The sequence below is a fragment of the Arachis hypogaea genome, chromosome 1, assembly GCF_003086295.3.
Source record: "Arachis hypogaea cultivar Tifrunner chromosome 1, arahy.Tifrunner.gnm2.J5K5, whole genome shotgun sequence".
Classification (NCBI taxonomy): domain Eukaryota; kingdom Viridiplantae; phylum Streptophyta; class Magnoliopsida; order Fabales; family Fabaceae; genus Arachis; species Arachis hypogaea.
Genome location: NC_092036.1, coordinates 3424038 through 3437521, shown reverse-complemented (window position 1 = coordinate 3437521; position 13484 = coordinate 3424038). Strand labels below are relative to the sequence as shown.

General features: G+C 34.6%; 1 protein-coding gene, 1 long non-coding RNA gene and 1 pseudogene across 2 annotated transcripts; 2 read left to right on the top strand and 1 right to left on the bottom strand.

Moving 5' to 3' along the window:
- The first annotated feature begins 46 nt into the window (after window positions 1-46).
- Window positions 47-2911, top strand: LOC112788926 (probable serine/threonine-protein kinase WNK11). Its single transcript, XM_025830990.2, has 3 exons — window positions 47-396; window positions 1430-1933; window positions 2323-2911. Exons 2-3 carry the CDS (start codon window positions 1430-1432, stop codon window positions 2719-2721), a joined length of 903 nt encoding a protein of 300 aa, XP_025686775.1. The 5' UTR covers window positions 47-396; the 3' UTR covers window positions 2722-2911.
- Window positions 2912-3772: 861 nt separating this feature from the next.
- Window positions 3773-12313, bottom strand: LOC112790745 (26S rRNA (cytosine-C(5))-methyltransferase NOP2B-like; annotated as a pseudogene).
- A 557-nt stretch (window positions 12314-12870) lies between these two features.
- Window positions 12871-13432, top strand: LOC140175890 (uncharacterized). The gene is made up of 3 exons (XR_011866919.1): window positions 12871-12967; window positions 13060-13098; window positions 13371-13432. It is a non-coding gene; the product is annotated as an uncharacterized lncRNA (long non-coding RNA).
- The last annotated feature ends 52 nt before the right edge of the window (window positions 13433-13484 follow it).

Genomic DNA, 13484 nt, shown 5'->3' with positions numbered 1-13484 from the left:
TAATTTGACTCGTATTAATACTTTTTAAAAACTAAATGGGGACGTTGAATTATTCAGTTATCAAATTGACACAATCTTTTAAAGATTATTGTGAACAATACTTTTTTCATTGATAACAAATTTGATTTTTGAAACAACTTTTTCTAAGGACATTGTGAAAATATCAAAACCAAAGCTACAAAAAGTGTAACAATAAATATTGAGTGTGACAACTGATAACCACCCTTTATAAAACCGTTAAACTTTCGAATCTAAGTAAATTACTATTTTAACCCACCCTCTTGATTTCTATAGATATATAGTTGCCCCTTATTCCTTGATTTGTGTCTCATGATTCAGTAGCGGCTTCTTAGGCTTCTCTGTTTCTTCAGAGGAAGCAATTGTTTTCTCCTCCCGGTAAAGATCATTATCTTGTTTTATTCTGCATTATATTCTATACAAAAAATTTCGAAAAACAAAATTTTTTAGTCAAAAATCGCTAAAATTTATTATTTTTTACTTTATTTAATGTATATTATAATAAATAAGTTTGGACGGATTTTTTTTCTAGTATTACCGAGAACGATTTATTGTTAATGTTCATGAAGTATGAATGCAAGTATCGTTTTAGGATATTTATCATGATGGGGAAGATATTAAAAGCATATCAAAACATATATTTATACAATACCACTTAATTTTTTTTTAATTATAAATGGGAAGACTCGAACTCGCAATCTCATAAGCGAGTATAAAAAAATTATGTCATTTAAACCATAATTAGTTAGCATATCACTTAAATTTGTTTCAACAATGTTTTTGTTAGAATATATTAAAATTTTATTTGAATAGTATAATATCCAGACACATCATGTAATGATTTTATCTTAATTCCATTTGATATTACAGATCATTTTTTATTTCCACGCTATCATTAAATTATTTTCTTAATTATCATTAAAATAGTAATTTCTATTTTGGTACATACTTAAATCATATTAGTCTCATTCTCTTGTCAATTTCTTATACTATATTATTTTTTTACAATCATGCTAGGACACACTAAAAATCAGTTGCCAAATTAACTACTCGTATATTTATACAAAAATATTTGCATATATAACATTTTTATTTCCTTATGAATCTCGCTAGGAGCTAATAGAGTATTTGTACAATGTGTACAATAGACTATTTACTTGGTCCAATATGAATTAAAAAATAAACATTCAGGATAAAATACTACTAATTTCTCAAACACAATATACTCATACTATCCAAAATAACCATCCGGAGTACCAGAAATAATAAACATCTGATATTCTATTGAATCGAACATCCCTATATCCCCATTGTACATATTGTATATATACTCCATTGGCTCCCTATACTTCCTCTTTCTTTATGGATGTTATTAGTTCTAATTTTGATCCATAATATGTTTTGGTGGTAGATGCCAATTATAAACAGTGGTCCCTCAGACAAAGAACCATTTGTTGAAGTTGATCCAACTGGAAGATATGGCAGATACAGTGAGACACTAGGAATAAATGGTGCTTCCAAGATTGTGTACAGAGCATTTGATAAAGAAGAGGGAACAGAAGTGGCTTGGAACCAAGTGAAGCTTGGGAACTTGAGTGATGATGATCCTTCCATGGTGGATAGGCTTTACTCTGAAGTCACATTGCTCAAAAGCATTTCCAATGAACACATCATTTCGCTTTTCGCCTTCTGGGAGGATGACATGAACAACACACTCAATTTCATCACTGAGGTATGTAGCAGTGGAAATCTGAGGGAATACAGGAGGAGGCACAAACATGTTTCCTTGAAGGCTCTCAAGAAATGGTCTAAGCAGATTCTTGAAGGTTTGAATTATTTGCATACTCATCATCCTTGCATCATCCATAGAGACCTCAACTGCAGTAATGTCTTTGTCAATGGAAATACTGGCCAGGTATGTTATTCGAAAACGCCATGTGTACATAAAAAATATTACTACTGAGGTTTTGATTGACACTATTGTCATGTCAAGTCGCAAGTCTAATCAATAGTCTCTCTTTTAGATATTATTTTAGAATTTGGATTCTCTAAAGTTTGAATTTTCCTTTAGAGAGAGTAAAGTGTAATTTCTCACCATTTATTTTATCTGTGAGACCAAGAATAAATATAAAAGAGAAAACATTCAACGGTAGAAGATCACACTTTATCCTCTAAAATACAAATTTAAAATTTAGAGGATCCAAATTCATTATTTTAATATTTTTTTAAGAGATAGAAAATTATAGTGTAAAAATTTTAATATGAATTCAAAATTAGTATTATTCACTAAAATGGACCAACCAGGTTAAGATTGGTGACTTGGGGTTGGCAACAATTGTGGGGAGGAGCCACTCGGCGCATTCGGTACTTGGGACGCCGGAATTCATGGCGCCGGAGTTATACGAGGAGAAGTACACGGAAATGGTGGACATATACTCATTTGGGATGTGTGTGTTAGAAATGGTGACAATAGAGATTCCATATAGTGAGTGTGACAATGTTGTGAAGGTGTACAAGAAAGTGTGTTCAGGTGTGAGGCCTCAGTCACTGAACAAGATTAAGGATGCACAAGTTAAGGCATTCATTGAGAGGTGCATTGCTAAGCCAAGGGCAAGACCTTCTGCTGCTCAGCTTCTCAAGGATCCTTTCTTTCATGAGCTTAATTGTGAAGACTCAGATTTCAAAGTTCTTGTTATGGTGTGATCGACTACACAGTTTAGCAGTTAGTCTATTATGTGTCTTATTTGAGTTTGGAATTCATATTCGCATGTTATTTTCAGGAAATACTTCTTAATTGCATTATCTTTAATTTTTTTTTTTTGGTAGAAAATCACACGATAAAATTTATCTATATTTATTAGTTAGTTATACAATTAGAATGATGTTTGGCTAATATGGTATAGTGGTACACTGTGATTTGAGTTTAAGAGATAATATGTTTAGGTGTTACCATTAAGTCTTCTTGGAAATATTATTTTTTAATAATAAAGAAAATAGAAAATAAAAGCGATTTAAGAGAAAATTAATAAATAGGGATGTCAATTGGACAGGGTGGGGCGGGACAGACAGGGTGGGGCGGGACGGAGGATGTCTCCCTGCTTCCCGTCCCTGCCCCAGAATTAATCCCCATCCCCGTCCCAATTCCCGTCGTGGGAGAATAATTGTCCCCATCCCATTTTCCGCGTTTCCCGTATTTTCCGTGGGCCTCATTTCCCATCCCCTTATGTTTAACATTCATATGAAAATTATAATAAAAAATATCAAAAAATAAAAAACAAACTAAAAAATACTATTACAAACACACAAACATATCTTATCCAAGATTATAAATCCACAAATACAACATAGTAAATTATAGTCCATAAAATAAAATCTTAGAATACAATTTCCATTCTAAAAAAAAATAAGATATAGCCTTTAACATTAAATGAAAACTAGAGAGAGTTGAGACTGTGGAAGAGAACAGCCTATGATGCTGTGGGAGTTTTGGAGGTGAATAGAGAAGACTAAATAATAGGGTTAGAGTTTTTTAATTGGTGAAATTTTTTTATTTCATCACGACAAATTTAAATAAGAGAAAAAGTAGAGTAAGTTGAGAAACTTAAGCATATGTTGTGGAAAAAATGATTCTAAACAAATAGAACAATTAAACAAATTCATGAAATTTCTAAATCAAATCAATTCTTTCTTCTCTATACATCAAATAAATCCTAATTTTGAGAAAGTTCCTGACACACCCCACCAAGGGGAACACTAACAACAAAATACTTGATCGCCAATAACCATTAAAGGTATAACTATGAAAACATTATCAATATTATAACATTTGGCTAGTGTCTTAAAAAGGATAACTAGCACAGTACAATGGATATGATGACAGTATTTAGAATCAAATCTCATGATTAATTCAAAAAGGTACACATTTCTTTTCTGGTTTCTAGCTATGTTTAGATGCTACCTTAAATAACTAAAACCAAACAAAATTGCGCTGTGTGATTACCGCATAGAACTGATTCCAGGACAAACTTTTTGTAGCAGGCAATCACTACAGCTCTTCCATTTCATTAAGTGTGAGTCAGTTTGATGCCAATGGTCATTCCTCATTTTTGGCTCTGTCGCTTACCGGTTTTGCGCTTGTTTTCTCTCAACGCACGTCTCTTCTCCTCCCTGCAGGCATCACCAAAAGCTTAGGATTCCAGCGGAAGACAATCATATTACTAAAGTGTCACATTTATATTCAAGATACAGCTATATTAGTAAGATTGATATGGAAGGAAAAGAGAGAAATCAAGCATGGAGAAAACTTTTAACCTTGAATTTGAAATTTCCTCCTTAGACGGAAATTTCCTTTTCTGCCTCTTTATCGGTCCAGATCCAGAAGTTACTTTCCCATTTTCTTTTATGCCGTTAATTGGTTTAGATGGAAACTTCCTTTTCTTTGTCTTTTTGGATTTAGATTCATAAGATTCTTTGCCATTTTCTCTAACATCATTACTCGGCTTCTCATCCTCCACTTCTTCCTTCTCAAGCTTGGATTGTTCTTCCTCCTCTTCAGATGGTTCTGATGGTTTTGAACCTGGCTTTTTGCTGCTCATTTTTTTCAACTGCAAGACGCATATTTAGAGAAAATAAAAAACACACGACATAACAAAGCTCAAGGGAATAAATGCATGTCTGTATCTAATTTTTAATCTTAATTTAGCACAACAAATGGTTGGAAATGAAGTAAGGTGAGAAAAAGAATTGTACATTTTAACAACAGCAGCTCCACACTCCCATAGGTAAAGTTTAAAATTAAAGTACAAATATTATTTTAAAAATGTTCAACTCAATAAGTTCCATGGTCAACTGATTCTAGAAAAAACATAAACAAGCATTTAAGTATCAATCAAAATATTCACCAATCAAATTAAACAAGCATAAATAATCAACAATTTTTATTAATAGTAAGAACTCCTCACAATTTGTCAACATATTGTATAATGTGCCAAGGATATCATCAATCTATAAACTTTCTGCAATTTTGTAACACCAAAATGTCCGACAATTTTATGGCAGAAAGATTTGTACAAATACAATTTGTTGGATGTGTAAATGGACTTTAAAGCAATTTCTAAAGATAGCAACAACCTATATACCTTTGCAACAAAGAACCCATCCATATTGTGTACATGAGGATAGAACCGCCTTGTCTTTTCTAAAGAAGGGTGAAACCGTTGCTCCCTGAATCTTATGAATCTGATGGAAAGCGAAGGTCACAAAACACAATTTTTTATAGTCAAACCTACAGAGATAAGGAACATAATCATTACCCTGGGCGCCCAAAGTCAAGTCCACAGGGAACCAGCTTAACATCCCTCTTCTTGAGTGCATAGTCAATAACTGCTTCATTCTGAAGATTTACCAAGAGAACTTTCAGAGATATATAGAACAGGAAACACTAGCACAGAAAGTTACTATTTGCAAATGAAAAACTAACCTCGGCAACCATGATCGAACAAGTGGAATAAACAATGTATCCCCAGATTTTGAATTAGCATCCACCATATCAATGGCAGCAAGAATGAGTTCCTAAAAAACAAAGGAATCTATTCAATAATGATTAAAAAAGTATAATATTACAATGTGTAGAATTACTTATAGTGACCAAAAATGAAGAAATATTTGACGCTGTAAGTTTAATAGTGCCAGTCTATTTCATTTAATTTCAACTATTTCTATCCAAAAGACAAAAATCAACTTCAAAGTATAGGGGAGAAGTAATCATTCATAGTGATCACAGTTTGACACATGCACCATCTGAATCTTTCAATCCAAAATTAAGTAGAAAAGTGAAGAAAAAGGAAGACTGTTAAAAACATTAGTTATTGATGTAATGAGAATGTGGGATAGACCATTTCTCTCGCACTATTCACAATTCATGAATCTCTATAACAAAAAAAATCTTTAGGGGGTATTTGTGTGTTCTGAATTTTGAGGTGTAATGTGAAGTCCATCTTAGGTTTAATTACTCTATTAGTCCCTATAATTTTGTCAAATTTTTCAATTAACTCTACTTTTTTTCCTTTCAATTGGGTCCCTGAACCATTTATTTATTTTTAATTAAATCCCTACTGAGACAAAAACATTTGATTTAACAGAATATTCCGTTCTGAAATTGAAGATACCCTAATTTTTTCTTAATCCTTAATTGTCTCTCCCCTTCTTTCTTCATAGAGACAAAATTAGCCTCCTTCTCACCGTTCTCACACTCAGACAAAAGTCATTTCCTTCACTCCCTCCATTGTCACTTTGTGCACTGAACTCATCGACGAACCCAGCCACCATCCCGCTTCAAACTCATTGCCAAACTCTTCTCCTCGGGTAGAGGGTGCTGTCGTCGCCCACGGAGACAAACCGTGGGTGCCGTCATCACCTGTTGAAGGTCCTTGACCCTCTTCATCGTTCCTCTTTTAGAAAACCCTAAACCCACCCTCACCCATATTAGCATGCCATACATTGACTAATCAGTTTCATTCACTTTTGACTCTCATCGGCACGCCTCAGATCTGTTGCGGACTTCTCCCTCCCTGCCGCTCGCACTAGTTATTTTTTTGCCGGCGCTGCGTCGCAGTTCTCTTCCTGCGTCATTGATGTTCGTCCTCTCCTCGACATCTCTCTCTGTTCAAGCTCTCTCTATCTCCAAGCTCACTCCTCCTCACCGCCGATAAACCTCCATCCCTCCACTGCTTCTTCAGTTTTAATTTTGTGAGCTAATTGTTGTTTTTTCTTGATTGTTGATTCTTGTTTTTCTGAGTTAATTGTTTTTTGAGCTAATTTTTTGGATTGTTTATTGTTGTTAACATGGGCGGATTGTTGTTGTTTTTGTTCTGAGCTAATTATTGTTGACAACTATAACTGAAGCAAAGCTTTAATTCATCAAAAGCACCTGTTACAAACAATCTCTCAGCAATTGCTATCTCAGTCACACTCTGATAAAACAATGAATAATTCATCTTTGAAAATTCTAGAAAAATAAGGTTCACATTTTGGAAATAACAGAATTGGTTAGATCCTTGATTAGATCTCTACTGAGTATGAGAGATTCAAAGTGTAAAGGATAGGTATAATAGTAAATTTATTCTTTCTTAATGTTTTTTAACGTTTGCTGTCAAGGGAGACCTAATTGAAAAAAAATAGTTGAGGGACTCAATTGAAAAGAAAAAAAGTATAGGGATCTAATTGAAAATTTGGTGAAACTACAAGGACTAACAGAATAATTAAACCTCCATTTTATTCTTCAAAACCTTCTTTTCATCCCTTTCCCTCTGAAAAAGAGGAAGACGAAGAAGGGGAAAGGGGTAAAGAAGAAAAGTTACCTTCTGCAGATGCGCGCATTTCTGTATGTCTTCCAAGCTTTTGGAGGTTTTAACTGATTCATCCTTGGATATAACCTGTCGGCAGAAAATATTCCAATTCCATTTCTAGTTTCTAGAGGAAAAAAGAGAAGCACACAAAGAAATCACAAATAAATCCCCAGCTTCTTACCCCAGTTCCACTGCAAGGAGCATCCAATAATACTCTGTCAACAGCATTGACACCCAACACCTTTGGAAGCTGAAATAAACAATAGAAATGCAGAATAGATGTTAGCATGCATGGTTGATATGATGATTATACATGAAATCATTCATTCTCCTCTTTGGAAGAGTTTGATCAAGACAGACATCTACAATAAAAGGAAAATGAACAGCAACAACTATAACAGAAAGTACGTATTGCTTTATATTGAACAAAACTCCATAGCCATACAATATTTTCCAAAATACTAAATTATGCATGCCATCACACAAGCCAGATGCAGTAAAAAAAAAATGCAAAACCAAACAAGACAATTTAGTAGCAGTGAAGACATCAAACTTCAAAATCTTTTGGTAAGAAATTATAAACAATAATTGATCAGAGAGAAGATGCTAACCTCTCTTCCATCGTAATTGCAGACTACAGTGTTTGACACACCCATTCGGTGCAAGTTTGCAGTAAGTGACTTAAGCCGCGGTACCTTCATTTCATTTGCAAAAACAATTCCTGTAATAAAAAAATATATTATGACCAAAAAATAATTTGAAACCAGAAATTAGAGGATCTAACATAATACAAAGCATGGTCAATTTTATTCAGTTATTCAAATTACTAGATAAAACAAACTAGGGGATACCAACTCAAAAACAACGGAAAGAGCATACATACATGCATAAACATTCAACAAATTAACACCTCATGATGTTTAGTGTCAACTTGTTAGGGAAGTTCATTATCGATGCAGTAAGTTCTCTAATGCTTAATGAGCCGGCAAATAGCAGCCTTAATGGAGCATAAGCAACTCAACCACTTTAAATTTTATAAAAATATATGGTTCCTCTTTCTTGGTCATTACTTAATATTGCAAATAGTCAGATCATCCCAACCAGGTTTAATACACATAGAGAAAATACCAATACATGAAGAAACAAGTTACTTGTTTAATGCAAAAAATAAAAATTACACAGCCCAAAATGCACAGGAATTAGGAAACTACAAAAAAGATTCATGAATTTTAATAGACACCTGTATTCTTCATAAGAGCAGCGACATAAGTCGTTTTACCTCCAGGTGCAGCCCTGCATAGAGCATAAACTAGCTTCAGAATTATGACATAAGTATTGCAAGCAAAGTGGGTTATGCATCGCTATTGAAATCAAGAAGTGCTTATATTCAGGCTTTCAAGTATATCATTTTTCAAGAATCTATTTGAAAATACAATCATGCTACATGTTCACCACTAATCAGCCACTGCATATAGAAACATGTATTTGGCATCTCATAAAAAAATATTATACTACTATAAACAAGCTCGATTATTCATCTATTACAGATTTGATTATTGAACTTTGACAGGTTTGTTTTTCCTAGTAGCTGATTATTCAATTGGAAAAATGTGTAAATCAATATGTATAAATATAGCTATAGGTAAAGCACTCAATCTTGTAATTTAGCTATTAAAAGTGGCACATAGCAATTCTAAGGCATCCATAAGAATTTTCCTGGTCCTAGTTGCTCATTCTAAAGACAGAATATAGCTATAGGACCATAACAACAGATAAGTGTCATCTTCAATTCTTCATACTCAGTGATAACAACAATGAGGATCCAAAACAAAGTCAACAATTGAGGCAAAGATATATCATTGCAACACAGATATGCTTTCAATCGTACAGTTTAAAATTTAGAAATGTATGGCATTACCAAATTTTTTTTTGTTTCCTCCATTTTGTCTGTGACATAATGTAAATAGAGTGAAAATTTGAGCTAACATATGTATTTCTGTACTTGGAGATAGATGTTCATCATGTGTATATTTGCACAACAATCACATCAATGCAATTTCCGCTTTGGAATTTTATGTTATAACAAATAAAGGTAAAACAATGAATATACAAATCGGAAATAAACCATGTCTTTCATTTCAGCTCTATTTGTCTAAGAACATGTGGTTGAAACATTTGCACAAGTTTCAGAATTAATGTAAGTTGTCAATATAGTACCCTACTAACATTTTTCATACAAAGATTTTATATAATGTGTACACCAATAATTATTACTTACGCCATATCAACAACCCTTTCCTTCTCTTGAGGAGCTAAGGCCATCACAGGTAGAAAGGAGCTTGCACTTTGAAGCTGCAAACAATTTAATAACTTGACCTAAGTATGCACATCATGCAATAGTAAACTAAACGCAAAAAGGGAAAATGGTAATAGGAAAACTACGCACCATGTAGAAACCAGCCATATACTCCGGAGTGGCACCAATTGGTACTTGAGAATCATACACAACAAGTCCAACCTGTCATAAATTTAAATTGTTACTTGTATTTTCTTCACCAAAAGAGGAGTACGAGAAACATTAAGTCATAAATTAAAACAAGAATTCATACCTTTGACCACTTGCTTAAAGGATCTAGATTTACTCCTCTATTTATTAAAACATCTGCCAAATCCCGTCTGCGCGTCTGATTGTACAGAGGAGCACAAAAAATACATAAACGCAATCAATAATAACATTTAAACATAGAACATTGAGAGTGAATATGTTACCTTCAAAGTATTAGTCCTCAGACAAATGGGCCTGGGCTTTTCAAAGGCTTCAATTAGTTCCATAAGTTCAACAGCGGGAAACATCTGAGAAAAACAAAATTATAATTTCTCATGCTAACCCTTCACAAATGCAGCAGTATTGTCTAAGAATAATATAGAAATTCATCCCAACCTCCACTAAAGCACCAATTAGAAACTCATTGTAGCCATAGTATGAACATATATCTTTCTTAAGCTGTTCAACATAATCCTTCCTCGTTGACCCTTCTTGCTTCAAGGCCTTAAAATTTGAAAGAACACGAACAACTAGGAAAACAAACATCCAACACAATCACAACACTAACCAAACAAGGTAGCGCATTGAATGAATCATGAAGACAGTCAAGCATAGTCCAATGGAAGTCAACTCACTCTCTTTAATCCTCCTCTGTAGATTGGAAAGATCAGGCGGACATAGATTCTCCTCCTCAAGTTCCTAAAAGTACCAAAGAACTAAAATAACTACTTTTACCAGAACTACCACCAATTAATTTAGAAAGCTAAGCATAACTGCCAAGGGATCAATAAAATTTCAAATAATAATAATAAAGAAACCAACAAACCAACCTCTTGGGTTGGTAATCTAAACTCATCAGACTCCTCTTTGATGTTGAGTTGCATTTCAGCCTCGGCATCTTCTTCTTCCTTCTTCCTTTCCTCATCAATGATTCTCGACTTCTCTTCAATGTCATAGTCATCCGAGTCAACATCCAAACCCGAACCTGAATCAGAAGCGGAGTCTTTCTCTGCATAACAAACAACAAACAAATAACAAACAAGAAACCAAAAGGAAAAAAAAGTTTAAAAACAAGACATAAACAACAAAAAATGCACACGCAAATAAACTAGCACCTTCGGCTTCGTCATCAGATCCTTGGAGGAAATCATCAACTAAGGGATCATCACCATCACCATCGGAAGATAGCTCCGATTCAGAACCCGAATTGACGTCAAAGTCACCAGGTGCTTCATCTTTATTCTGTGGCTGCTGCAGAATCTCTTCTTCTTCATATTCGGATTCTGAAGCACTGGAATCATGCTTGGGGGTTAAAAGCTTGCTCTTCTTTTTCATGGCTTCTTTTGGTGGCTTTGCATTGCTCTGCTTCTTCGAAACTTTCTTCTTTGTTGCAGTTGCCGGAGCCATAATCTACGTATGCAGAGTGTATCAGAGATTCTGATTCGGAGGTTGAGAATGTTTTCTCTTCTTCGCCGAGAAAAAAATTAAACTAGGCTAAGGTTTAGGGTTTAGCAGAAAGACAGAATGCAGTAGTTTGAAAAGACCTATGCATTAGGATATATCATCAGTAAAATTGAACATAGCAGCCTTAAATAAAATTAAAAGGCTAGCCTAATTTGATCAACCATCTGCAAAGTAACACAGTGATAGTAGAATTTCACTTATAGCAGAAGCAACATTAGCATTTAACGAACAGCGAGAATAAGAGGAGGGGGAAGCAGAGGCGGAGAGGTGGAGCATACCAGCGGAGTCGAGGAGGCAGCAGAGCAGAGGCGCTAAAAGGAGGCGTTAGAGCAGAAGCAGGCGGAGCAGAGCACTCAGAAGTTAGAGAACCTAGCCAGCAAAGAAGAACAACGCTGAAGTGACGGCAGGCCGGAGAGAACAGGTCAAGAATGAGGGGTTTAGGGGTGACTGTTGAGGGTGTGCGTCGTTGCTAGTGGGAATGGGTAAGTGGACTGAACATGCTAGGGTTGTGTGTTTATTTGTTTATATACATCTATTTAATATATATATATATTAATCTATTTAAGTCAAATATTAGAGGTGTGTGGAAAATTTTAATTTCTGCGATTTTTGTTCTTTAGCAAATATGATAATTGGAAATAAAGAAGAAGCAAAAAGTAGGTTTATTTTCCGTCGAATCTGAGAATGATCAGTTACCTCCCATAGCTTGAGCTCTTTGTTTGATTCGCGTTTTTATTTTCAAAATTTTCTATTTACACCTTCTGTTTTTCTCTTTTTCCTTCAAGAAATGCTAAAAATGAAAACTGAAAATGAGAATACAAACCAAAAACACCTTTATTTTTCTCAATCATGTTCTCTGTGTTGATACACTAATATGGATTTCAACTTCTGTGTAAGTAGATATGAGGTATCCAAGGAGAGCTTCACTTGTAAAAATTCCTTGAGAAGAGAAAAGAAAGGTAACTTTTAGGAATTAGATTTGTATTTACCATATTTATTTTTGGGTTAAATAATTAAATTATTTTTTTATCCCTCTATAAATTAGCAATTTTATAGAGTGAAATTGGTTTCTATTAATCATCATCAACTATGAGATGAGTCTTTAAGTTGTGCTTTGAATTGTTGCCAGGGTCATTGCTAGAGGACCTTACCAAGTAAACAACCCAAATCCCAAGCCTGAGGGTAGCAGTTCCGGCGGTGAACCTTACCCGGTAAACAGCTCGAATTCGAACTATGAGGAAGGCAGTTCAGGGGTTGCACCTGAAGATCAGTCCTCCAAACACTTTGACCTTAACTCATAGTGGCTTAGCTCATGATGAATTTAAGTTATACTGAGAGACTTGGACAGCCAAAAGCTCCTCCTAACTACATGATTATAGTCCTTTTGACAAGGGAAGGGCGCTGGTGACGGCAGATGGGGTGCTGTTCGGTTTCCAATGAGGTACGGGAGCATGGCGGCGCAGATGAAGCCTTTCGTTTGCCTTCATTGGTCAGCTGTGGAAGGAGCAGAAGCTCGCCGAAAAACCCGCAAAGTTCGTAGTCAGCACTAACACTCAAGGAGATAAAAGAGTCCCATAAGGAGCTCATCACCAATGTTCACTCCTCTTCCTCTTCCTCTTTCTCTCACCAACTGTAGTCTTATTTTTTTCTGAACTAATAGCTTTCATTTTTGGCCTCAAGGAGCAGATAATTGAAAACAGAGTCCTACATCTTGCTAAACTTATGGTAAGTTTTTTAAATTTCTGAGGTCTTTACATTTTTTAACAGTGTTTATTTACAGGTATTCTTATGAAACTGTGTATTTTTGTTCTTATTAAACTTTAAGTTTTGCTGTTCATAGCAACGAACAAAGCACAGAGCAGAGTTCTAAGAAATTGTGTTTTGCTTTTCTTATTAGATATTTTTCCACAGCTAAATATTTTTTCTTTATTGTTCAGAGTAAAGAAAAAGGAAATATTTTAATAGCTATGTTAGTTCAGCTATTTCTTCAACTGCAGGTCTTCTTGCGGAAGGGAAAAGAATCGGCCAAGGCGGAAGAAGCATGGACTCTCGGTAGGTATACTTCTTCTTTGAGAAATCATTTTTGGCAAAAGAATGTATGATTTCTTTCA